Genomic DNA, 26855 nt, shown 5'->3' on the forward strand with positions numbered 1-26855 from the left:
TACAGTAGGTTCCAACTTCAATGTAAAGACATGATTATTCTCTTTGAAAAGAAACATTCAAAGGAAGCCCAGCCTGGGTATGGAAATATCATTAGGAAATTATGGAAGTGGGAGATTAAATCACGTGATTGTAATGGCTCCTGCTGGAGCCAGTTCTTAGAGTAACATCAGGGCAGCAATTTAATTCCTAGAAATTAAATTTTACAGGTAAATACTGCATTTTAATTTTACCTTATTCAGAAACAGTGTATTTGGGAACTGTTTACTTAAGCAGGTTTAAATTCTCCCCAGTAAACTCTATGCAAACCAAGGTCACTTTTGTGAAGCTCTTAATGTTCTTAAATAATTTCTCTTGTGTTATTTTCAATGCACCCTTTGAAGTTCTTTGCAAGTTTAGAGTCTATCTTAAACTTGCAAGGAAGGAGTTGGGAGTAGGTTCTTTGGAGCTTTTGACTCCAGCTTTAGAAGGTGGAAATATTGGTTGCAAATATGACAATTTTGAATTGACAGTCAAGACTGCAAAAACCAGAATATTGATTGCACTTTTACAATGCTTCTTTTTCCACCCTAGAATTTTTTGGATAACGCTCATACATGTTTTTGTAATAATTGTTGAAATGTTATGAACTGTTGCCTTGTAGCTTTACTGTATGGTTGCTGGCAGTTGCTAAGTGAAGTAATATATTTTTTACTGTATGCTTGCTTCACTTAGCATTCATTCAGTATCAGTTCTTACTATTTTTAGTATTTTATTTCTCATGTATTGTATTTCTCTTCAGAACAATTAAATGTCTGAATATTTGCTAGGAAAGATTTTTCATTTAGCCACAATGACTTTAACAATCTACAAAGTCATAAACACAAAGTTCACACATCTACTTTCTTATGTTTTCAAATCTCTGGCCTGAATGTATCTCTGGGGAGGTTTTCTGTTTGATTAGCATTGCTACTCCCCTGGAGTGCTGGAGAGCCAGAGATGAATTTGGTGATCAGTCCTGGAGGCTCTCTCAGCTCCTGTAGCTGATAAATTGAAGTTACTGCATGGCAGTGGGAACATCCTGTACAAAGCTTACATATGCAGTTGCCACTAAGATTTTAATTACTTCACCTGAAAGTGGACTTGCAGTGCTTTGTGTTTGATTTACAGTGCACTTCATCTGGATGAGTGCTTTAATTGAAATTAATGGGTTTTGGCCCTAGGTGGTTCTGTCAGGAAATGATGTGGTTTCCACTTAGATTTTTGGGTGGATTTTTAGTAGGAACTGTGTTGCAGCACTTGAAGAATAATGTTATTTAATATCTTAGTGATGCCTTCATATAGCTCTATTCTTTAAAGCATTTGCTTCAAAAAAAAATTTTTTCATTATGTTGCCCGATTGATTATTTCAGAAATAAGGTTCAAGGTTAAAATGTTTGTAAATTTGCCATGTGATGCCCTCATTTAAGTGGGGTAGGACAAGGCCTTTTTTGAATCATGTAAATTTCCCTTGCTTTTCCTGTTGCATTCACAAATATGACTGATTTTAGTGGTCTGACTTACTTCAGCCATAGTTCTGCACCTTTCCTGCCCAGCCTGCTGTTTGTGCTGGATCACATATTGCCTTTTGTGATGAAGAACTCTCTCCTGAGGGTTTGCAATGTAAGCAAGATGTCACTTTGATGTGAAGAGGTATAAAAATTAGTAAAGGCATGATCAGGCTGACATTTAAATTAAGCAATTTAATATGAATTGAGACTTCCAGATAAGAGGTTGGGGGTAATTTAGGAAACATCTGCACACACATGCACACATTGATTCCTTTTATAAACCCCTTTTTATCTGTGCAAACTCAAGGCTTTGATAGAACTTGCATATAGGCCCATGTTAGAATAGACTGTAAATGTCTGGAGTTTTCCTTCCTAAAGTCCTGATTCACTGTTCAGAGAATAAAGTGATAATAATAAAATTAACCTCTGTGACTTAATAGAGATTTCAGAATTGATCTCTTCAGCTTGTATACATCATAAGGATTTTTAAATGCTGAAAAAAATCCAGTTCACTTCCTTGCTGAATATAGTTTAATTCGCCTCTCAGCATTCTGGTTTTAAAGGCAGATTGTCATTCCACTACACAGAAACAAATGAATCATGTTGTGTCATTGCTTTACTTAGACTGTTTTTTGTGGGGGAATCTTATATCCTCAGGGCTTTCAGTGGATCAGACATCTTTTAGTAAACTTCCTATTCAAAGGGTTTTATTTCTGAAGTCACTGCTGTTCTTCCTTCCAGATAAATTCCATTATGTGTTGCCAATAACAATGCCTTGTCACTCTGCTGGAAGGGAAATTAAGTAATGCATGTTCAAGTTGCTGGAAGACAGATGATGCAGTAAAAGTATTTCAGCTAACCTTAAAAGAATACATTCACTTAATGGCTAAAAAAGGATCCTTCATTTTAATGCTTAGGTTTTTTACAAATGTCTGTTAGAATGGCTGTAACAGCCCAGTGGATGGAGCCATTTCTGTTGGGGGAAGGTTCTTTTCTTTAGAAATGCTGCTGGTGCAGTGCAGCTCTTGAAAGCAGCAAGGTTGCATTAATTCCTCTGAGCAACTCACTGAGCTGAAAGGAGGGGGACATTTGGAGTACCCAACATATGTGTTTTCACCCCTTGGTCACTTAATGACCTGTTAAACATTTCAATTTGCTGCAAATAAAACTAGTAGCTTTCCAAAATGTTCCTATTGAAATTGCATTTCTTGGTATTAGAAGATTGGTGCAAGTGAAAGAAGCATTCACTTGGCATCTTCATCAGAAATACAGCAAGTCAATAAACTCATTATTTCTAAGATCTTGAATTACAGAGGGGCTGTCTAGAGAGTTCTTTCTACAGTACAGTACTTAAATGCAAAGCTAATGAAATGTGTGCATACTAATTACAAAAAATCAAATTGCAATTAGTAAGTAGCACTAATTGCTCTGCACTGTGTCCCTGAAATCTAATTGTTTGTTTTTATTTCCTGTTTTTCAGGTTGTTTGAAGGGAGGTCACCAAGAAAGCCTGAGAAACTTAAGACCCTTTTCTGCTATTTTAGAAGAGTCACCGAAAAAAGTATATCCTTTATTCTTTTTTTGAGCTGCAAAGCAGATAGATGATAAATTTAATCCCATTCAATTTAGAAATGGCTACACAGCCATGATGGAAGTATTTAACAAAAGTCAGCTTGCAAGTACACTGATTTTCATACTAATGGCACTTCTTACCATGTGTATTATGCATGCAAGTAAATTGTTTGCCCAGAGCTCATTCTGTTTTATTTTTTCTGATAAATAGATATAAATATTTATAGGATGTGTGTGAAATACAGAAATATATTTATATGTGTGTGTGTGTGTGTAAAAATGTGTGTGTATATCATTGTGTAGATATATATATATATAATGCCAATAATATATGCAACCACTTCCATGACCACATCAAAGTGAGGATGTAGAGGGAACTTGGCACCATTACAGCCATTAAAATCACAGGCTTAAAGATTTTGAGTCAAGCTTCACTTTTCCTGCAGAATGCATATTTAGTATTCTGATTATAGTTTGGAGTTCTGAGGGATTTTCCCCTGCTTGTCTTGATATTTCAGGTTTTTCTCTTCTATGATTCCAAAGCAAAGCTGTTTTTAGGTTTGCCCAGTTCAAATAAAGCAAATGATAGGAAGATGAGATATCTCCTGCTCTTGGGAAATTTAATGCATAGTCAGATGATCTGTTATTAGCACAGATTTGAACATTTGCATAAGCTTTCACAAACAGATCTATTTTTGTGATAACTACCATAGCTTATATATTGCCTTTTTGGGGAGAAAGAGATTTTACTGGAGTAGCACACATCAGATCTGCAGCCATACCCTTACAATGGCCTTTTTTAAAAGAACTTTTTCTTTACATGTCAGCATTTTACTATTAACTTCATTCTTTCTCAGAAGGGTTTGTTTTAAAAGAAAGACAGATTTAAACTACTAAATAAAAAAGCCTCTTACTTGGTCCAGACCATCTTTATCATTTTAATTCGCCACAAAATGAATGCAGCTATATCCTATTTCAGCTGTCAGACTTTAAGCAATATCAATAGAACTAAATCTCTGAGGTAAAAGTAACTTGTGATCTATGTGTAGGACTGAGAAGAGATACAGTGTACCAGCTTTTTTTAATACCTGAGTTATAATGGTTTTGTGCAAACCAAATCCTAAATTGATGCAGCTGTCCCTGAGCCCCTGAGAATATGAAATCTGATGGGAACATGCTTTATGAAACTACCATATTAGATTTCCTAACATTATAACTTTAAATAATATTTAATGAGATTCTTGAATGCTCTTTTCTTGAATTAAAAATTCCTATCGTACCTTTAAAATACCCCATTTCTTATTCTTTTTTTTTGTCCCAGGAATTAGTAAGGCCGAAGTAACTTAGCTCTATAAGTTACTATAATAATTTTGTAGCTCTTTTTATTGTAAATAATAATAGAGTTCTCTGTAAAAGAATGCTGGAAACTGTAGACTTTGTGCTCAAAAGGTGAATGCTTGATTTGCAGAATACCACAAATGATATCAGAATTCCCTTGTGAAAGAGCACTTGATTGTTGTGCTTGAAAGCTATGCACTTTTTTCAGAGAAAATAACCTTTTTTTTAACCTAAATTTTAAAGTAAAGCATAGGACTACTTAAGGCTTTTTTAGAAGGATGCATTTGTGCTTTACATAGTATTCTCAATGTTTTCATAAATCAAAGTAGATTTACTGTAGCAGAGAAACAAGTCTTAATTAAAGATTTTATTGAGATGATATCACCTAATAAAAGGTTGATATTTTCTTTCTGTTGCAAAACTGAACTTCTTTTGAGTGAAGTAAGGAGAAAAGATGATACTGCATCCTTCCTGCAATAAGCAACAGCTCCTCCTTTTCCCTCAAGGGCAGGAGTCTTTTCTCAGTTGGAATACAGTGAATTTCACTTGCATCTTGGCAGGGTTAAAAACTGCCTGATTTGGAATCTGCTAACACTGCATGCTTATTGACATAGTTGGACTTTCTTGGAAATATGAGCTGCTGCTTCCTCCCTCCATAGGTTGAATACTCTCTAGCACTGAACAGTGTTGATTTTAAAGATTCACAATCTCCTTTTCTCTAAAGCAGCACATTTCACTTCAACTACTGGGTCTTTCTAGTAGTGTTGAGTGTTGTTAAAGTGAAAATCACTTAAGAAATAGTTTTTCCTAGATCTGGAAAAACTAAAATACTCAAACTGCAAAGTGGGAAGAGAATATTTTGGTCTTCATGTTACTTGTCTTCAGTTAGAGCATGGGCTGTCAGGGGAAAAATCAGAGTCACTCTTGAGGAAAGTTAAGCTCTTGGTATTGACCAAGAATGATGTTTGTAATTTTCAAAGATTACCAGTTAAAATAATCTGAGGCCTAAGCTCCCACACTTAATACATTTTCCTTTGGGGTTGGTTTGCCTGTAGAACCTACGGGATTGGTGACCTTCACAAGGCAGTGTCTCCAGGAGTTTCCAGACTGGGAGAGGTAAGTCAAACATCCTGTAAGAAGTTTCTTAAGTCCACAATAACTGGGTGTCATTCATTTGGAGTTGATTGAGGTCTAGAAGTACCACAGAAAACAATCTTTGCTATGGACTGTTCCAGAAAGAAATAGAGAGCAGTGGCTGAATTGCCACAAGTAGTTTGTGTCCTGAGTTGTCCCATATGTTTTTCTGTAAAGAAAACAAGTATTAGTTGAAGTTTTAAAACACAAACATATCTTTGATGTTGTTGTTTGAGTGGGGAGACAAAAGAGAGGGATTATATTACCAGTCATTTATTGATTTAAGAAATGACAGGTAATGTAATGAACTAAGGGTGATGATCAGCATGAGCACAAGTATTATAGCTTCATTGCTGGGGAGCAAGAAAAACTTAGAACTTCAGATGTGGGATTTTATGGTAGAAGGTGGGGAAACTGACAAATGACATTGTTTCTGTTTCAAGTTTGTGATGCAAACTTTTTTTTAATCCGTTGGGGGTTTTTGTTTTTTTTAAAAACCACCTTATGTTCAAGGTGTTTAAGCAGTTGGGGTTTGGGTGAATTTTGTTTTAAAATGAATGGGTTTTTGTGGGGGTTCTGAAATGATCCTTTCTGTACAATATTTTTCCTCAATGGTAGATCTCAGAAAAAATTATCTAGATTGCATGTCACCTATGAAGGCACCATTGAAAGCAATGGACAAGGTATGCTGCAGGTAAGTGCATATAACAGTTCATGTGGATTTCGTGTTTTTGTCATACTTTTATGGTCTATCAGCTTAATAAAGTTACTTGTTTGTCCTCAATTGACTTAAATGACAAGATGTTATGCAGCATAAAAAAACCTATCAAAATTAATTCTGTGGGCAGTACTGTCAATGTTCCCCAGCTCATCTTGGTAGCACATGTACCTGTTACAGAAAGGGCTGACAGAAAATCACAGGTCCTGGACAGCTTCAGGTCTTCTGGTTCAAGCCAGGATCAAAGATTGACAAGACAAAAGATTCAGGCTGTGATCTTGATGACTTGTCAAGGGTTTCAGTTTATTTTAAAAAAGTTATTCTTGTGCCCCAGACAGTGACCAGGTCAGTGACCCAGGAGACTTTCTTGCTGCTGCCAGCACCACTGTTTCAGTCTGGGAGACAGTCAGCAAAATAAATTCATAAGGAGGATGTCCTGTCCATATTTATAGGAAGGAACACATTTGAGTTTTCAAATTAGTTTTTTGCTTTCTGCTTTTCTTTAAGAAAAAAAAAAAAAAAAAGGTCTGCCTTCTAGAATTCTTTTACCAAAAAAAAGTAAAAATTAGAACTTTTTTAGCCAGGGACAAGTACTGCATTGGAAGAGGAGGAAGGAGACAAGAAGAATTCTTTTCTGCAATGCTTGTTGCACAGACTTTAAAATGTCTCATAACTTTATGAAACTGGGGCACTTAAATGTGTGCTGAAATTATGAAGAACTCGGCAATTGCCCAATAATAACCATTTTTCTGGTGTTGTACCCTGTATAAACAGGGGGTATTACCTAGGATCTGATATTTTCCTCTTGGCTATTTCAAACCTTATCAAACAAAGTACCTCTGCTCAGATGAGGAGCAGTGTGGAGAGATAGAATTTAAGAAAATAGTGCAGAGGGTAGTCTCACACCTGAGGAGTTGCAGCTGTACCAATTACCAAAGATTAGGAGCAGGCCTGCCCTTAATAGGCCACAGCTGTGTCAAACAAGAAGACGAGTGCTACAAAAGAGTGGGTGAGCTGGTTGTGCTGTCAAGAGAGTTGGAGTTTGTTGGTTATGCTGTGAAGGGACCTGGAGTTTGTTGTCTGACTGTGAAAAAGGAGGAGTCAGTGCTCTGAGGAGCTGCCCCTGAGAAATCACTGAGAAGGTATGGGAGTTCTACAATAATTTGACAGCAGAGCAGTCACTCCAGCAGGGAGCAGGATGAGCAGGGCAGGACAGTGCAGGAGTCCACAGTGACCCAGCCTCAGTGGGCAGGGATGGTGCCAACCACAGCCCCTGCTGAGTGGCTGTGCCATCAGACAAAGGCAGAGTGATGAGTCTGAGTCAGGGCACCAGGGACAGTGAGAGATGTCTGGTGAGCACATGGACGTCAGCAGGGCTGGGCCCAGAGGCAAGGTGTCACAGGTGAGGTGCAGGACAGGGTGAGTGTTTGTGTGGGTCAAGGCTGGGCCCAGCACAGTTACAGTGCTTTGGGACCCTGGCACTCTGTACATCTGAGTGGTTTTCATATAACTTTTTTATCATAGTCAAGTTTAGCAAATCTCAAACAACTGAAGTATGTTGGTATTTCCAGGATAGACTAGAGGAACACATGCTGCTGTAGTGGCTAGCTCTTGGTGTGCTTTGGACTCTGCCTCCTGGGTTAGTCTGTAATCTATAGATGTTCATGGCACCCCAGCAACTTCTGTCCCCCTCCTGTACCTGTGCTCTCATCAGCTACCTAAATAAAAATCAGTAAGAAGCTAATAGGATTTGGAGGATGAAGTAACTTCTAAAAATTATAAATTTATATGGGCAGTTAATTTGAGTGAATAGCAATTAGTTTATTGAATAAACAAACTCCTTTTAAAACTTGTCTGTATGAAAATGTAATTTGCAAAATATGTACTGTTGAAGCAAAAAATAGTCCAGAGCTTCTCTATTTCAAACAGAAACCTTTAGAGTCAAAAGTATTTGCCTTATTCAAGTGCATTTCAAGGACAATTCATAACAGATTGTTAGTACATTGCAAGAAGAATTTGTTAGAGGGTTTTTTAGGTATAGAACTATTACAGGGGCCGTGCTAATCTAAAGATACTTCCATGTGCATAGCTGGGGCAGAATGCTTTCCAAAGGACAAACTAATGACATTTCAATGGCCCTAAAAAGAATGCTGTTTTCATCTGTCACATCTACTGAAGTGTGTTTTATTCTGAAATATGTGCTTCTTCAAGGGAAACCCACACAACTTGGATTTGGAACGTTTGAGATGCAAAGTTTTTTTGCTTTGTAACATCTCATTTGTTGTAAGTTTTCTGAGAAGTTGAATGGAAAAAAAGAAAGAGGCATGATCGTGTTAATCACTTTCTCTGCTTATGGTTTTGAGTGATAGCAGCAGATTTCAACACAATAATTAAAATTTTGGATTTTATTTACTTTGGCAACAAAAGGATTTTTTTTTCTTCTTTATCCTATCCTAACTCTCCTGAATGTGTTTTTGGTAGGTTGACTTTGCAAACCGTTTTGTTGGAGGTGGTGTGACCGGGGCAGGACTGGTACAAGAAGAAATTCGGTTTTTAATCAATCCAGAACTGATTGTGTCAAGGCTCATCACTGAAGTCTTGGATCACAATGAATGTCTTATCATCACAGGTTAGTCTTTGCAGAAAATGTTTCACATCAAGTTCTGGTTTTATATATGTACAAAATACATTTCAAGATGAAGTTTACTATGTTTAAATGCTGTAAGAATTAAAAATAAGGGGGAAAAAAGTTAATACTCATGTGACAAAGAACCTCCTGCTTCATCCCAGCTAACACCACAAGGGACGCTGTTCCATACATGTTTTGTGAAAGGAGAAAAACAAAGAGACAGCAAGCAGAAGAATTTATTTTATTCTTTGTAAATGTGTTTGAGGACTTGGTGTCTTGAGCTAAAGAATGCTGATGGGCAATATAGGTAACAGCCACAATTTCCAGCTATTAGCTGATATTGCTTCCCTTATGTTAAAGGATGTGGAGTTTTTGTTCCTCTCCTAAATTTGTAGCATTTGATGTGATCAGTGGGATTGAACACTCTTGAGAAGAGGAGCTACCTTCTGATTACCTAAAAGGGGAGGAAGAGGAAGAGTAGAAATTCTGCATCCATTAGGAAAGGGTAGAAGGCTGGGAACTGCCTCTGTAGGATTTGATCTCGTAAGTTTCAAATATGTATTTATGTTACTTGTAGGTTAGTTATGGGTTCCTAATCATATCAGAAATAACCTGCTTCTCCAGTATGTTGCTGAGGGGTTGTGTGTGAAGATGTCCTGTCTGCCCAGAGCTTAGCTGAAAGGGTTTTTTCTTTTGCTTCCCACTCTCTTAGAGATCTTGGATTGTTTAATTATCCATTGCATTAAAATAGCATCAAAAACCAAATGTCACTGTTAAGAACTGGAGCAGCCCAGGTCATGCTGCATGTCTCAGTTCTAAATATAAATGAGCATTTTTCATGACTGAAGAAATAAAATGATGCTATAATATTACTTTATTTACACTAAAGAGCAACTATAAAGAAAAGTATATTTACTGAGAGAGATCCCCTGGTTAGAAATTATAATAAACTATGTTTATTTTTCAGTCTGCTGTAGCAAAAATGTTAGGTTTAGTTACCTGAGCTGTCTCAAAAGTCAAGAGTTTCTGTAGGTGTTGGACACATTGCTTGGAAAAATCCATCAATAGCACTTTTCTCTCACATGCATACACAGTAGAAATTTGAGCTTAAATCTTGCAGGTCTTACTCTGTTCTGAGTTATTGATTGGACTGGGCAGAGTATCTTTTGTTTTCAGACTTATGCTTGGCAATCTTTTTAAGACAGTGTTTTATTTTGTTTTTCCAGTCTGCCAGAATTAATGCCCTTTCTGTGAAAAGTTTTTGATAAATTGGCTTTTGTGATTACATTTAAAAAAATGAGTCAGAAGAGAAGAGTCAGAGACTTTTGTTCTGTGTTTTGGATGTGATACTATATTAACATATTTTAAGCACTGTCCTCTGGGAGAGACTTTTTTGGGAAGGGAAAAAACAGAACACAGTTATCAGTCTGGGTAATAACTGATTAGGAGGAAACACTAAATTAGTGTTTTGAAAGACCTTCCATTCCCCTGCAAACAAAAATGGTGATTTGGCATGGACAAATAAAGGTGAGAATGTTTATTTACTGCAGCAACGTTTTATCTTTCTTGATATTTTATCTTCCAGTGTTTTTCAATTAGTATTTAGGATATGGAGTTCTTCTCTAATGGAAATATCCATTCCATCATTTTTATTTAATCCCTGGAGCTTTTCCACCTTGGTTCTTAGCCAAGTCTCTTCTGTGTCACGATCCTCTTGATAAATTACATTCTTTGTGATGCATCTTGACTCAGCGGCCTAATGGGTATAACTGTGTAGCTTAAATTTGCAGTGGAGCCCAAGAAATTGGGAGATAAATTAAATTTGTTGTGATTTTCCAGTATCTGGTTAAGATCACTGCTGTAATGACTATGAAAATGGTCATGCAAACAGTGGAGTTCTTCAACACAGACATCTACCTACAGAAATGTCAGCAGCAACACCAGAGATTCCTACAGCTGCATTTCTGGTAGAGCTGTGAATAAGTGTGAGTGGTTTTCATTCAGATTTTTTCTTTCTTTCTTTTTTCCCCTCCTGTTTGAGCTCACACATCCTCAGGCAGTGTTAAGAGCAGATGAAGCTGTGTTGCTTGTTTGCTTACAGATCTATCAATGGCCAGTCAGGACTGCATCTTAGCAGGGCAGTTTTGGAGCCTTCTGACCACATTAGCCAGGCAGCAAATGAGATGAGATAATTGGTTTGGCTGAAAATTTACTCAGAGTGGAAAATTGGTTTTCAGCTGGATTTAGCAGGTTGATTGTGCCAGTGTTGGGAGAGCCAAAGACTAATGGTGGTACAAGATAAGGATTGGCAGGACTGATTGAAAGGGAAAGAAGGACCTTCCTCTCACTTATGGCACTAAATGTGCCTTTATCTTGGTCACTATAAAACTAAACTGTTGCAATTTTCACATGTACTTTTTGTTTAGTTCTCATGGTCCTACCTCTTCAGGGGTATAATTTTAGCTCATTAGAAATACTAGAGGAGCACTATGGTGGGATTTTTCCCAATCCCTGGAAACATTATAATGCTGTATCAAATGCAAATGTAAAGCTAGACTATGGAGTCTGAGAAAGGTAAATTTATTTTTAGTAATAATTGCAAATCTGTCTAAATTGGTGAGGTCCCATAAACACCGACACTTGGCTGGCAATTTCACTTTTTGTCTGATGCTGTAACTTTTACAAGTCTCACAAAGGATAGATTTTTGAATTGTACTTATATATACATTCTTTTGACTTTAGGTAGGCTATTCTAGGTTTTGTAGCTTGTCTTTAAAGTTCTGGTGGAACCTTATTCATGGTTTCCCTTCTTTTACCTTTTTTTTTTTTTTTTGATGGGAAGAAAAGAGAGTCACCAGAAACATTAACTTATCTAGCTTATCCCATACAGCTTCTGTTCTCCCAGCAACAGAAGTTTGTATCCCAGTAATTCACAGGCAGAAGTATTGCCAGTGAAAATTGTCTGACAAATTTCCAGGGCTTCACTTATGAAAACTCATTGATTTTCATTAACTTTGGGTTTCTGGGACATGACTTTGGAGTCTGTGTGATTTCCTTGAGTTTCTCCAGTATTGATTTTTTTTCTTTTAGTGGATATGTGTGTGTATATGGGTGTATTTGCTTGTTTGTTTGTTTCCTAGTGCTTTTGTCATCAGACACTACACTTCCATAAAAATTAATGAAAATGATGAACCTTGAAAAAGCCAGCCTAATACTTTATAATTTAATCTATCCTAGTGCAATATCTCGATGACCTAGAGTTTTCTTTCCCCATCTTAAAACACCAAAGAAAATGCTTCCTTTTTCAAGCTGGAAGTTTTGCTAGGTTGTCCTCTAAAGAGAGCTCTCAAAAGAGTCACATATTTCCCTTATCTGTCTTTTCTTGCTCTGTGCTTAGACACTTTCGTCAAGTCTATCAAGATAACCGAATTTTACTCATGTCAGGAAAAGTCTTAGTGAGGGCTGATAGCCTGCAATTCAATTAGAAGGCTGATTTCAGAGTATGGAAGCTGCTTGTGGTTGTCCTTTGTCTGAGGGCATGAATGTGTGTGAATACATAGGCATATCTTGTTATCCACATTTTTCAGATGATTTTTAATCATCTAGAAGTGAACTCAGTGAGAAATCTCTTACCATCTCACTCATTTTGCATAGCAGCTTTTCAAAATAGCCTTAAGTGAGATTTGTGTGCCTTCAGAATGATTAATGTTCTAGACTAAATAAATAATGAGTGAGTAGCAGGGCAGATGAATTAAATGAGCATTGATAAGTCTTGTCAGTTAAAATTAATATGGGTAAACGGGGAAAATATTTTGACATATATGCATCATTGTAAACAGTTTTTAACAGCTTGTTTCCCATGCTTGAGACTACTGGAGGTAAACATTGAAGTTTTCTTGTCAGTGAGGTTTACAGTTAATAGTTTTATGTTTTTGATTGTTCAACTTCAATTGCATTTCTATTTAGAGATTGGAAAATTCAGATTAAGTTTAAACCTTTGTATTCTCAGGGTATTGCTGATCTGTGCACTAGTTAGGCAGTACTCTTGTCTTAGTAATCAGATGTTTTGTGCTGTCAGCTTGCAATTCTTTAAAACCTATTTCTTCCTGTTCTATTTATAGACATAGCTGGTATCACAGCTTGGTTTGTGATACAGTTCTCTTCTTACTCTTACTGTTTGTAATTGTGCCAAACTATACCTGCATGAAGCTCCAAACCAGTCAGCTCAGCTGCTCAGAGCATGGTGCCAACAATGCCTAGGCCGTGAGTTCACTGAAGAGTTGGGCTCATGATCCTTGGGGGTCCCTTCCAACCCATCTTAGGATTCTGTGATTGCTTCTGAAACTCAGCGGCTGTGAGCTCAGAATGGGGAAAAGGTGTGATTTTGCTGGGGCATTACTTGAGGAGTATTTCTCTGAAGCATTTGTGCAACGCCCCGGTTTTGAAGCAAGGTCCTGAAGCTCTATAAAATGAGGTGAAAGGCAACCTTTTAGAAAGGTTATGATCCCTGTTCTCAGTTAAGATACACTCTGTCTTGGGATAGACCTTTGAAAAGGATTTGGTATAGCAGAGCACAGTAGCTAAAATTACTGGTGACCTTAAGGAGCTGCTTTCTGACAGCCTTTAATACTTGCCAAGATCCCCTTCTGGACCTTTTCAAGAGCAGCCAAGTACATTCCAGGCTGTGGTTTTTTGGGTCTTTGTGCTTGTACAGAAGTAGTTTGTTGGTGCTGACCAGTTCTCATTATATACTGGGCAGCATATGTAGGTCTGCACTTGTAATGTTCTGTGGTGGTGCTGCTCATCACTTGTGGGAAGGGAGCTTTACAAGCAAATCTTGTATTTGTGGTGCAAATACAAATTCTCTGTTTCCCATTGCTTCTGAGAGCTGTGTGTTCATTTGGAGAAGCAGTGATTCCTATCAAAGATTTGCCAAGTGAAAAGAAAATGTACATATTTTGTATGTAATCTGGAAAATAATTTGTTTCAGGTACTGAGCAGTACAGTGAGTACACAGGCTATGCAGAGACTTACCGCTGGGCAAGGAGCCACGAAGATAAGACCCCTAGGTAAAGTTCCACTTAAGTATTTTAAGTGAAGGAAGAAAGAAATGTTAGAAATTTGAAAAGTTTTTCCTAGCATTTGCCTTAGTAGGATGTTTGGTTGATGTGGTTCTCTTCAGCAGAGCCAACAAGCTAAGAAAGTTGTGTCACATTAGTAATGCCATACTAATAAGTGGTACCTGCCCTTATGTTGGTTCTTAGATTAACATGTTTTACAGTTTAGAGATATATGTATTTAATGCACATTTTTGCTAAGATACTGACTGAACTATGGTTTGCAATGTCACAAGAAATGTGATAATGATACCTCAGATGCCACAGTGCAGCGGATGTGTGGTAAAATAAGAATCAATACCATGAATCTGAGTAGAAGGCTGTGAGCTCTTGAATTTATTTCTCCAGCAATGTCATTAGAGTATATACAGAAAATTACTCATTTGGTATAGAAACATACACAGTGTACTCTCATTTAAATGTTGGAGGAAGACAGAGAAATACTGACCTTGCAATGTTCTTACATACTTGATAAATAGTGCTGTGTAATTAGATTTGTTTCACGTTCATGCTCAAAGTCTAGCTGGGATATTTCTGAATTTATGGGGAAGCCTGTCTCATTTCTGATGCTGCTTTCATTCCCAACCCACAAAGAAAAAGTTCCATTATCTGTTGAGTTCACCTTTTCAGCTTTTTCTAACAGAGAAGGGAATTGCTCGTTTTGAATTGGGGTTATATAGCTGATATTAAACAACTAATGTCATCTACTTTTCTCCCCTCTCCAATTTTAGGGATGAATGGCAACGACGCTACACTGAAATTGTTGCTATAGATGCATTTCACTTCAGACGTTTCCTTGATCAATTTGGTCCAGATAAAATTAGAAGAGAGCTCAACAAGGCCAGTAACTTCTTACAACAGCCTGCAGTCTAATGTTTATAGACCTTTTTCAAATATTTTTGTTACTGTCTCTATCTAAGGAAGTTCTTGCTTAGTTGTGTCTCATATGACAGGGATTTGCTGTCCAATGTTAAAGCAAAAGATTGTCAAATGTGTTTCTTGTCCTTTGATGTTCAAAAGTATATTTTATACAACTTTCAAAAACATAAATGAAACCTGGATATACATTTTGTTAATTCTTTCCTGTCCTGCTTCCAAAGGGTGAGAGTTGGGGTTGTTCATCATGGACAAGAGAAGGCTTCAGGGAGGGACTTTTAATATGGGCAGATAGTGACAGTACAAGGGCCAGTGGTTTTAAACTGACAGAGGACAGGTTTAAATTAGGTATTAGGAAGAAATTCCTTACTGTGAGGATGGTGAGGCACTGGAACAGGTTGCCAAGGGAGCCTGTGGATGCCCCATCCCTGGTAGTGTTCCATCCCAGGTTGGATGGGGCCCTGAACAACCTGGGCTAGTGAATGGCATCCCAGCCCATGGCAGGCAGGTTGGAATGAGGCAATCTTTGAGGTCCCTTCCAACTCAAGCTATTCTATGATTCTAAATTATGAGTCTAAGTTCTTTCCCTATGATTTGTGCTGTTGAATCCTACTCAGCTGTGCAGTCAAGGTGGGGCCATTCATAAATATGGTCCCACTTGCTTTTCTTCCACCTTTCTTCTTTGCTCTTGGGGTACTGACATACTGCCTGGGAGTTTACCTTTTCCTATCTTGACGTTTTCTTGAGATTGGATCCAGCTGTTCATAAATCCCCTTTATTTTCACAATAACTGTAAGGGCTGTTGTAACCACATATGTGTGCATTCATGCCAGTCAGAGCTTACAGTCTCCAAGAAGACTGACAATGCAGGCCAGTTTTAATCCTTTAAACAAAGCTTCTGGGCTGACATTCAAAACTTGCATGCTTCCTACCAATAATTCATGCACATTATTAATCATTATCATTATTAATTCAAAGTTCTCAGACCTTGACTCTGCTCTGAGTCAGCTGTGTAAAAACTGCATTTTGCAGTGACTGTGGTCCTTGATAATCTCACACATCAAAGTTCCCAAGCTGAAGAGCTCTTTGATAGGGGAAGCTGGAACTGTGGTGGACATAATTTTTTTCTGTCCTCTGCTATCCCTAATTTGGCATCTACTCCTTAAGTAAGATATTTGAGATGTTTTCCAGTCCTTGGTGTCTGCCATGGATTCCCAAATGTAATGTTTGGGAACATTGGGTTGCTTTCCCAAGCTGTGGCAGGTGCTTTATCATCTGCATACCCAAGGTTTTTCTGTCACTTGTTTTCCTTCTTGTTTTGCTGCTGCTCTTTTGTTGAAGCCAAAGCAGTCTTTTCCCAGCTTTTAAGGTTGTACTTTGACAGGGACTAGTAATTGCCACCAGTGAGCTGTTTGTGGTTGTGGGACCTTAACTTTTCAAGGCCTTTGCTGTTATCCCATGCACACATTTTATCTGCTGACGTGCTGTGTCTGGAATCAGTCTCCAGTTCACAAAGCAGATTCTCCTAAGTTAATAACAAAGTCAATGGGCCAGAATTAGAGCCTTGCATGACCAGTGTAAGGCTTGGGTAGTGAGAGGTGTGTGGCCTGTTCTAGCAGAGGCAGTGCTGTTTTTATTGGGCAGTGGAGTACAGGAATGCTAATTCAGTTATACTCTGCTAGTGGGCCAATTTTTGGGATCAAAACGTGCTGATGAGCTTCCTTAGTGTGATTCTGCATTTACAAATGCAGTGAGCTTGGGTGTAGAATATAAGAGCTCAATGCTGTTATTGTTAAACTCTCCTTCTTTCTGCAGTATGGAGGGTATAGAATATTATAGGATGTATTTTAAATAAATTCAAACATAGGAACACACTGCCCTAATTCTCAGCTGGAAAGGATATATACCTTGAAATGATGTACAATGCTGAAGGACTAATTTAAATTAGTTGTGAAACCTTAGCGTCTTGACTAAGGTAATATTCATCAGCTTGTTTCTTCATGGTTGGTAATGAAATTAGCCCTAAAAAGACATTTAAGTACAGTTTGTGAACCTCACTGATACCTTAGTACAAAATTCTAATTACCTATATCAGTGAATTTATGATCTGCCTACAATTTTCAGTGTATTGATTTAGTTTGGATTTTAAAAATAAACTATGGTAAATCACTGCAATGTTTATAAGATATGTTGGTTTGGCTGATGTTTTTTTATGAGGACTGATTGGTATTTAAGAAAAATTTTAAGTCTTTATCCTGAAAAGGTTCCTGTAGCTGTAATGAAATGCCTGGGACTCAGGACCTGTATCTTAATTTTTAACTTGGGTCCAAAGAAGGCAAAAGTCTTCCCATCTTAATTTTTTTGTTATTGATGTTGAATTTAAAGGAAGACTGTATTGAAGTAGTTTGAATTTGATATTGCTAGAAGACAATGATGGGTTTTGTTATCATTTTATTGTTTGGAAGTATTGCAGCAGGCTGCCTCTCAGATCCATCTGTGACTCTTGTGTGCATGCAGGCCTACTGTGGCTTCTCTCGACCCAACGTTCCACCTCAGCATCTCTCTGCAATAGCCACAGGAAACTGGGGATGTGGTGCCTTTGGAGGGGACTCCCGATTAAAAGGTAAACCATAGCATTTCTTAATGGTCAGATTAATCAAATCACTGACATTTTGGTCCTGGGCCATGTGTTTTTGTTCAAGTACATTTTTTGCTTTTGTTCTAATTAGTACATGTTTGCCAAGAAATGGCATTCTATAGAATTGGTACATTAGTGCTGATCTTTAGACTGTGAGTAATGTGGCCTTCAACAATAAAAGAGCATTCCACTTTATTCTTTGTGCTGTAGACTCTTATACTATTTTCAGTTTAAAGTTTGGTTCAAGCACATGATGGTGAAATGCTGGGTTTGCAAGGACTTGTAGCACTGCAACCTTCCAAAACACAAATATGCAGCTTTAGTTCACAGAATATGTTCATTGCAGTTGTCAGTCATATAAATCAGCTGACCTTTTCTGCAGCAGTCTTTTCAGATTCTGCCTGAAATTCATATCTCTGCAAAGCTGTTTAAAGTACCTGGTAATTTGCAAGGCTTCACAAATTTGCTGGCAATGGTTAATGTTTAGTTTTACCCCTTAATATATTGCTGTATGCCAAAGAGGTTTCCAGTCACTCAGTCATGCTGCTTTCTCTCCTGACTTGCCTGCTATATCACTCACTTTCTCATGTTCTTTTATATTTAATTAGAGTATTTGTAATGCAGCAGATATCATATGCCTACATTCATTTAAAACCTTTTCCATCAATTCAAGAACTGATGGATACTGACATATAAATTCATATCCTGGTTCATATAATTCTAAATAGAAATTTACATTTCTTTGTTGTTTCCAAGCATTTGAAGAGTATTTAAAATTTGCTTTTCAGAACAGCTTTAGGTAGCTACAGTGAGACAGTCATCAGGCTACCAGTTTCATTTCTTTTCTAATGTGCTTAATTCATAAGGTATCTATTTTTTTCTCAATGCTCATTGAGTTCCTGGCAGTTGTTTTTTGATATCCATTAGACAAAATAGGCTGCCAAATGCATATCTTATCAATATCAGGACTAGTATTTCCTGTAGGATCTGAGCATACTTGATTTATGTTAGGAAAGTTTAACAAGTACTTCAATCTGCATAAGATCTTGGATCTGAACTGTGATATCCCATGTATGTTTTTTTTAAAGTAGAAAGAGGATGTCAGTACAGCCATTGCTCCAGGTGCAAGTCCAGAAGTTAAGTGGGATCACATCAGCTGGGTGCAAGGGCCAAGAGAGCTCAGATCCCTCCAGACCCCAGTACCACAGGCTCTGTTGCTCTTCCTGTGATGCTTCTTTCTGTACCAGTAGCATGGAAATTTCCCATGGTATTGTGTATCATTAGTGTCCAGAAGATTTGTGAAGTCTGATTCTTGACAGAAATTTTGATCCTTGTTTCATAAGATCTATAGCAATTCAAAATAAGCACTAGGATATTTTTAACATCTTGTAAAGTGAAACTGCAGTTTGGAATGAATAATAAGATTCATTAGGTTCTGTTCCCCTATGCAAGCTAGTTAATTAGACTCTTTAAAAGCTAAACTACTGAAGCTTTACTAAATCCACAGCTGGTTCAGTGGTTTAATTAAAATATCATTCCCAGATTGAGATTAATTTCACATGTGAATCATGTAATTTATAATTTTGGCTAAGGGTTTACAAGAGGAAGTTTTTTTTTGTTGAGGAATGCAGTGTTTTAATAGGTCTCTGTTTAAAAATGTGAAAGATTATTGAGCTGAGCTGTGAACAGCTTTCTATTTAGCTTCCACTAGCAGGTGGTAATGCACTATGTACACAGTTTCACAGTTTTATTTAAAATTAATCTTTACAAAGACAATATTAATCACATTTTAATTAACTCTACTTACTGGGTAGAAAAAGGAGGAATTAATATCAGAGCTGCACCAACAGGCTCTGAAGGAGACAGGCTGCAGCAGATGAAATAGTTGCTGGGTTCCATTGGTTAGGACTGTTGTAGTTCCCTGAAATGAGCGTGTGATTGATTGCATGCCTCTGTGGCACTCAGGCCTGGCAGTGCTGGCTGATGGAAAAGCTGCACTCTTCTAAGTTTGGTGCTGCCTAAAAGGGCCCTGGTTTTCTTCTCCCCTTTTGTTGTTCCTGGCTCTGTGGTCTGGTGCCCTCCCTTGCCTCAGCTCTGACTCTTGGCAAACCTTTCACTCTGCCAATTCAACTACTGTTCTAGCAGAAAACAATTAGCTTTTATTCTGCATCCATAATTTTCTGCCAGTTTGGTGAATGGAATTGGCACAATGATGTCTGATGAGCACCAGAGAGCTGCAGAAAAATCAGGAGCTGGCTGAGAAATGGACCAGAGCTACTTGCTCCAATTGCAGTGAGTCATTAGCTTGCTCAGCAGCACTACTGATACAGGTGATTTCTCAAGGTGAATCTTCAAAAAACTGTTCCCAAGAGAGGAAACATTTTTTTTCTTTTGCATGTAGAGGAACAAAGTCTGTCTATATTGTAATGTTAGCTGTTGGCAGAACTTGGGATGCAGCTTGGGCCAATGAGTTTGACAGAAAGCTGGAAGTTAAGTAACATGTCAGCATTGCTGACATCACCCCTCACAGGTCAGAGGAAGCCATTCTATTCCTTGCTGCTTACTTCTATTGTAGGTGTGGTGGACACCTGAAATTATGCAGGAACAGGCTGCAGACCATAGTTATTTTCTTGGAGCTAAAAGTTGGGTCAGCTTTCACTTTGCATAGCTTACCTAGTGGAAGGATTGGCTCCATTCCTTCTTACAGGTGGCACAGAATGGAAATTGCCAAGTGCTCATGGATGCTTTTTACCCCACTGTCTGTGGCTGTATGGGCAGCTCATACCAGAATGGGAGGGGCTGCTCTGTTGCCTTATGCTACCACAGGTATTTATTGGAAAATTAATGGCTGCATGTTGCTTGGGGGCAGACATGGACCAAAATAAACCCCTCAGTTTTAAGCACATTGTTTATCTGGAAGTAAGGGTGGATGTCACTAACAGCTCTAGCAGAATGCTCCAACACTCTTGACCTGCAGTGCCCAGCATTCTTTATTTTAAAAATGGAACTAATATTTACCAACCCATTGTTTGTAGTGCTTTGCAACATCCACGTGGATATGGGTGCTATGGTTGCTTGCTGTGAACTTAAGTTGTGTTTTTTCCTTCAGTAAATTGTTTTATCCTGTGTTCATGTGTAATCTTTTTTCCTTGTTTCAGCCTTAATTCAGATACTGGCAGCTGCAGAGGCTGGACGTGATATTGTGTATTTTACCTTTGGAGATGTGGAGCTGATGCGGGACATTTACAGCATGCATACTTTTCTCTGTGAGAAGGGCCAAACTATTGGTGAGCATAAAGAAATCTCTGTGTGCACAATAGAGACATGGCCATCTCTCTAAGTAGAAATCTTCCAATATGAATTCTTATCACTAAGTGCTGAACACAAGGAAATTAGTCTCAGTTTGTTTGTACCTGTTCCCAGAATGGGGAACTCTTCTGATTTGGGATCTACTGCACAGTGCTAATCAGTTAGAAGACTTCTAGATGCTTTTCTGATTCACTTAGGAGTAATGCTGAGAATTTGAAAAGTAGAGGTAATGTGGTAGGTAGAAGATTTGCAAAAGCTTTTGATATAACTCAGTAAATCTTTGAAAAGGGAAAAGCTGCCTAGGCATTCTTGATACAGGTTTGTCTTCTAGTGGCTCTCTCTTGATCCTGCAGGATGTGGGCTGATGTGTTATTCAGTTGCAATACAAGAAAAGCAGTGTATCCATTGCCCTATTGTAATTTTTATGTGTCTTTTAATTTCTGGCCCAGAAGCACAAAGCCGGGTAATTGGCAATACATTTGTAAGTAATATGTATTCAAGCTTAATGTTAGGATAGATTGTGCAGGAAGTTGAGGGAACCCATCCTATCTTCTGAACAACCTGCAGACATTCCCATTTACACAGTCTTCTGCCTCCTCTGTCACTGCTCATTTAGAGATGCTCCTAGCCACTGTCTCAGTGTGCATGTGCATTTCTAGCCCTCCTTTGCAATCATACATTGCTCATTTGGCATGTTCTCACATGGTGTTTAATGACTTCTTTTTGGTTTTTGAAGGGGACATTTATAGGCTGTTGCTGAGATACTACAATGAACAATGCAGAAACTGTTCTACTTCAGGACCAGATGTCAAGCTGTACTCTTTCATATACAACACCCTTGAGTCCTATGCACATTCTACTGATGATGAGGAGGAGGATGAAGAAAAAGGGTTGTGTTTTGAAGATTAAAGTAAATGTATTTGATCAGAATAATGTTTCTCTCCTCCCACTGGTATATTGTGTGAATTGCTGGACATAATGAATGAGCTGGCTTAATTTATATTGACTGCATTGGTAGTTATGTATAACACCCAAACAAAAAACTCCACAAACACCTTTGAGAGATGAGATTTATTTGTTTGATGGTTTGATACATGAAAACCTTGTTCATGTGTGTACAGAGAAAAATTCTTTGGTAAGTCTGATTTGCATTATATCTTGTTAAGTAGAATATTTTGGTACATTTCCCTTGAGATTGCTAAAAACCTTCAGATTTCCCTGTACTCCTTTGCCTTTATTTTTCAGAGCTCTTATGTAGATTTCTCATGGAGGCTTACAGCTGGAGTACAGACAGCCATGGAACTCCCCGGATGATGTTAGAGAGAAGCATTTTAATGATTGTTCTTACTGAAAATTGTCATAATCCTTAGGAGTGCCAAGGTACCATTGGTGTTGTTACCAAAGTTTTCCTTCTTTTGACTTAAAATATCCTGGGTCTAATTAATTTTTTTTAAAAAATTGTTAAAAATTGAAAAGTTCTGGGGCAGTCAAGAATGCATTTCACAACTGCATGGTCTTTACCAAATTAGACATAAAAGTTAGCATAAAGAAGTAGAGAAAGAACAATAAGCATGGAAAAATGAGAAATGTGACCAAAGCTGGAAGCAGAAGGAAAGATTTTCACATGAAACTCTTCAATACCATTTTATTGGTGCTATCTGTTACCACATTGAACAAGGTTTTAGTCTATTGGAAGTTTCTCAAGGTTCACTGCTTCTGACAATATTTGAGTTAAGGTCTGCTAGTTATGTTCATATTGTCATATCAGTTCTCCTCTCAGTATGCATATGTGTGAATGTAAGATCCCCATGGGATATGTGAGTGAGGAAACAAATCACATATCAGTGGGAGGAAAGTCTGTTGGTTACAGATAAGAACATGAGGTCTTGTTAGGGATTTCTGCCTGTGTCATTTTAGACATGGGAATAACAGTGAAGTGTTGGCAAAACATTTTAAAACCTGTGCTTTTACTATCTGTGAATACCAAACTAGTGTTGCTGTAGTACATTAATAGTTTACACAAAACTGCAGATACATCTGTGATAAAACTTCTTCAGGTCTATGTACAGGGCAAATCCAGTGAGACTTTTTTCTGTATTTAAGCCCAGATTGTTTCAGCCCAGATTCCTAAGTTTAACCTCTTCTGTGTTAGATTTTTATTGTTTGTCATAGTTGCTATTATGAGTTAGCAATACAAGTAAAACCTGCAGCAGGAAATGTAGTGACCTACGTTTCTTAATCAATGAATCCTTTTGAGTTATGTCAGATAAAACTCTCCAAGCCTCAAACACACCATGGTAATTAAATACTGGAAGCTGTTGGCAGTCTGGCTTAGAATAAATCACTCACTGCTTGATCTGCTCTGGGGGAAGCAATGGGAAGGAGTCTGGGTCATTTATAAATACCTTCAGGGAGCTGTACCTTGGCATGAATTCTAAGTGGGCAGCTTGCAGGTCTGTTACTTACTTGGGAAGTGATGGACACAGAGGTTTCTTCCTGTTCTTCCCACCAGGTGTAGTTTTCTCCACCCCCACCCATTCTGAGAAAAAGATTTTGGCTAGAATTTCAGGCTTTTTTCTGTGTTTGCAACCTGTGTCCTCAGATTTAGCAGAAATCTTTTCTCCTGCTCCTGGTGTTTCAGTGTTGGCTCAGATTCTGGCAATAGGAATAACTGTTTTATTGACTCTTATTTGAGCATTTAGGTTCAAGTATGGTAATGCTTCTAGATGCATTGCTGATGATAGATGTACCCTGGGAATTATGACAAGTGATGGAAAACTGGTGCTATCAGCCAAACCTTTTTCACCTTACTACTCAGGATCTCATATAGAAGAGATGAACAGAATTTGTTCCTAAACAACTGGAAAAAAATACAACAAAAAGCTTTAGATGGCTAGAAATGACCTCCCCTTTATTATATATAAATACTTCTTTAGTGCAATGTAGTCATTGTGAGAAGTGATTGGTCAGGTATGAAAAATGTACCAAAATATGATGGAATGAAATTTTACTTCAACTCTAGAAACAGAAAAAATTGACTTTGGAGAGATTCTCTGATGATCATATTATAGGTATGCAGTTAAAAGAGTTCTTGCAGTGTCCAGTGCTTCCAGGATGATCCTAGTCTTTTTATGCACTCTGTAGTTCCAGTGATACTGAGCATTTTCTAATATGGAAAGAATGCCTTTTGTTTGAGATCATTCATTAGGATATGTTTACCATACCTTTTTCTCTAGTGAATTATGCTTGTATGGACAGGAACAAAGGAAAATAACTTCTTTTTCATTTCATGTGTTGTCTGAAGAGTGATATATCCTGGATTCTATCGTGTGTTCCTGATCTCGTGAAGGGCAACATTGTAAGAATGCTTTGAATATGATTTTGATCACAGGCAGGCTGAAAATTATTTTGTTGTTGTTTCGTTTTTTTTTTTTTAAAGCAAAATAGCCCAGAATTAGTTAGCAGTGGTGTTACATTCCCATGATGTTCTAATTCAGTAAAGAGCTGAACTGCCCAGATTGCTGCATGTCAGCCCAATAAGTGCTCTACATCTTTCTTTTTCTCCCCACCCAGCACTCCCCCTTTCCAAACTCCCTGAAATGTTTCCTTTAGCTGGCAATGCCTTCGGTGCTCTGGGGGAAGTGGTGTGGAATGGAGATGCCAGTGATCTCCTTGTGCAGCCTAGGAAGCTTCAGCTTCACCCTTTCAGAAACCTGGTGATGGAGTATTCTAGGTTTGAGATTTTTTATTATTTTAGGGATGTTTGCTATATGATTTCCAATAAAAATTAACTTCCTACCAAAACTTTTGTTTTATACTTTTTAGCAGCTGAATTGAATGCTTAATATGAAACAACAACAGGCAGTCATGTCGATTGCAATGTTGCCTCATGGTCAAGTTTGGTGTCTGAGCACTTCTGTTGTTCTACAGCTCTTGCAGCTAAATTGCTCAGTTTTGATGTTTCCTTATCCAATGAGGAGTATCCAATACTGTATATATTAATTTATAAACTGTTAAAGTGTTCCTGAAATTCTTCTAAACTTACAGTTTATGCACCATTATATTGTATTGATTTTTCTGGATCTGTATGCTAATGTTTACAGAATTTTGTAGGAATACAATTAAAAAATTCTGACTGAAGCCATGTTGTGTAATTTGTCACTTAATATACTTTCCAGGACAGAAGAATTCCAGCACATTTGAATGCACAGGGCATACAATTGCAGATAGTTCTAGCAGTAAACTGACACATAACACAGAGCTGAGAAATTATTCTTCCTGTACAGTATTGTGGTGGTTGCTTCTGTCTGCACAGCACTGTAAAACACAATTAGCTACTGTAAATGGGAAGAGTGTCAGTATGAGTGTGATGTGAGGTTTCATCCATGTCTATGGCCATATGCAGATATTCTGATGTTTCCAAGCTTTTGATAAGCAAGTAAATGTTGGATTAGTCATTGAAATTCATGAAGGAAATGTCACTAAATAAAAGCAAATAACACCCTAAAAATACGTAAATAATTAACATGTTGTCTAGGGGTTTTTATGGTTTGTAAGAGTGGGGCTGAAATCCTTCTAAATAAAACCATTTCAAACTTTTCCAAAAATCTTGTTTTAAGGATTAATTTTTTAGCATCACAGGAAATTAGGATACAAATATAATTTGATTGCTCCTAAGGTTTTATATGCAGCTGTGCTTCTGAAGTTTGCAGTGTTGATACTAAAGGATTCTGTCCATCAGACAGCAGCAATGGAAGCAGAGATGGTGACTCACAGACACGTCTGGGGGAGCAGGAATGAGCAGGTGGCTGAGCAGGGAGCTTCCTGCACTGTGTCCAGGTAACTCTGCTCATGGAAGTGGCCAAAGGGACCCCATTTTCACTCAGTGTTTGGCTGGGTGAACTGGGGGTGCTGGGCTTTGGTTGCGTGACAAGAGGGAAGGGAGGGAAGGGCTGATGCCTTCATGCTGTACCTTGGAAATCCCAGGTGCAGGGGAGGCAGAAGGTGCTCCCATTGTGCTGCTGCAGTGCAGGAGCAGCTGCCAGTCTGTCCCAAGCTGTCCCTGATCTCACTGTAATCAGCAAATACCCTCATGAATACACTTGAAAAGCAACCATGGCCTGTGGAGATAACCCTGGGGATAAAGCACAAGTGCAAGGGCTGCTTCACCATGGACATCTCCTGGTTTTCTCCAGTGTCTTCCTGCCTATATCAGTGTTTGGACAAAGGAATTCCAGACACCTGAATTTCACAACTTTTCATGTTTACCTTCACAGTCTGCATCCTCTCATCCTCAGCAGCTTTCTATAACAGAAGGATGGACAGATGGATGTCAGACTTTGGGATTCCAAAAGCTGTTACAAACTCTGTCAGGTTCACTGAGGTAATTGTATATTAGCCAATGTAGGGTGATGCAATGTTTGCTCTGGATGGATGACTTGGGTTTTTTCTTTCTTTTTATTTTTTTTTCTTTTTAATATGTGCTTAAAGCTATCTTTTGCTGTTTTGTGGCACCTCTGTGACAAGAGTGAGAACATCCGTAAAATCATGGAGACTGCAAGCTGCAACAGCTGTCTGAAATGGTTAGGTTTTTTAAGCTTAGAATTGAGTATTTATGATCTTGTTTTGTGCTAACAGTGTTTCATGCTCATTTATCATTGCTTAAGTGAGTGTGACCTGGAAGTTGCATAGGAGGTATTTGTCACTGATAACTCCATTACAGCAATGCCATCAATTTGTGCTGAGCTGAGCTGTCAGACAGGCTTTCATTGCCTGCTCCTGCTAAGTGGCCCTTGGTCTGCAGCTAAAGGAGGCACTGGTGTGTTCCAAGTCCTCTTGGTGACACTGTGGGATGTGTCTGGGTGTGTGCACACTGTGCTGTGCGTGCACACACATTGAAGAAGCTTTAAAGGAGCTGCCATGAACTGCTGGGGTGAGGATCATTGCTGATGTAGCTCATCAGCTGTAAATCTGGGAAGCAGGGGACAGGAACCTAGAG

The 26855-nt window shown here is 38.1% G+C and overlaps 1 protein-coding gene across 4 annotated transcripts in view; it reads left to right on the forward strand.

Moving 5' to 3' along the window:
• The window catches only part of PARG (poly(ADP-ribose) glycohydrolase), a 62268-nt gene extending 36879 nt beyond the window's left edge, over positions 1-25389 (forward strand). For all 4 annotated transcript variants that reach the window (XM_058810238.1, XM_058810239.1, XM_058810240.1 and 1 more), the window contains exons 10-18: positions 3008-3087; positions 5492-5552; positions 6189-6264; positions 8770-8917; positions 13908-13986; positions 14766-14874; positions 17428-17533; positions 20707-20835; positions 21594-25389. In XM_058810238.1, the coding sequence (XP_058666221.1) occupies positions 3008-3087; positions 5492-5552; positions 6189-6264; positions 8770-8917; positions 13908-13986; positions 14766-14874; positions 17428-17533; positions 20707-20835; positions 21594-21766 (961 nt within the window). In that variant the 3' untranslated portion in view covers positions 21767-25389. The remainder of the gene's footprint in view (positions 1-3007; positions 3088-5491; positions 5553-6188; positions 6265-8769; positions 8918-13907; positions 13987-14765; positions 14875-17427; positions 17534-20706; positions 20836-21593) is intronic.
• Positions 25390-26855: the final 1466 nt, after the last annotated feature.

The sequence above is a fragment of the Ammospiza caudacuta genome, chromosome 9 (genome assembly GCF_027887145.1).
Source record: "Ammospiza caudacuta isolate bAmmCau1 chromosome 9, bAmmCau1.pri, whole genome shotgun sequence".
Lineage (NCBI taxonomy): Eukaryota > Metazoa > Chordata > Aves > Passeriformes > Passerellidae > Ammospiza > Ammospiza caudacuta.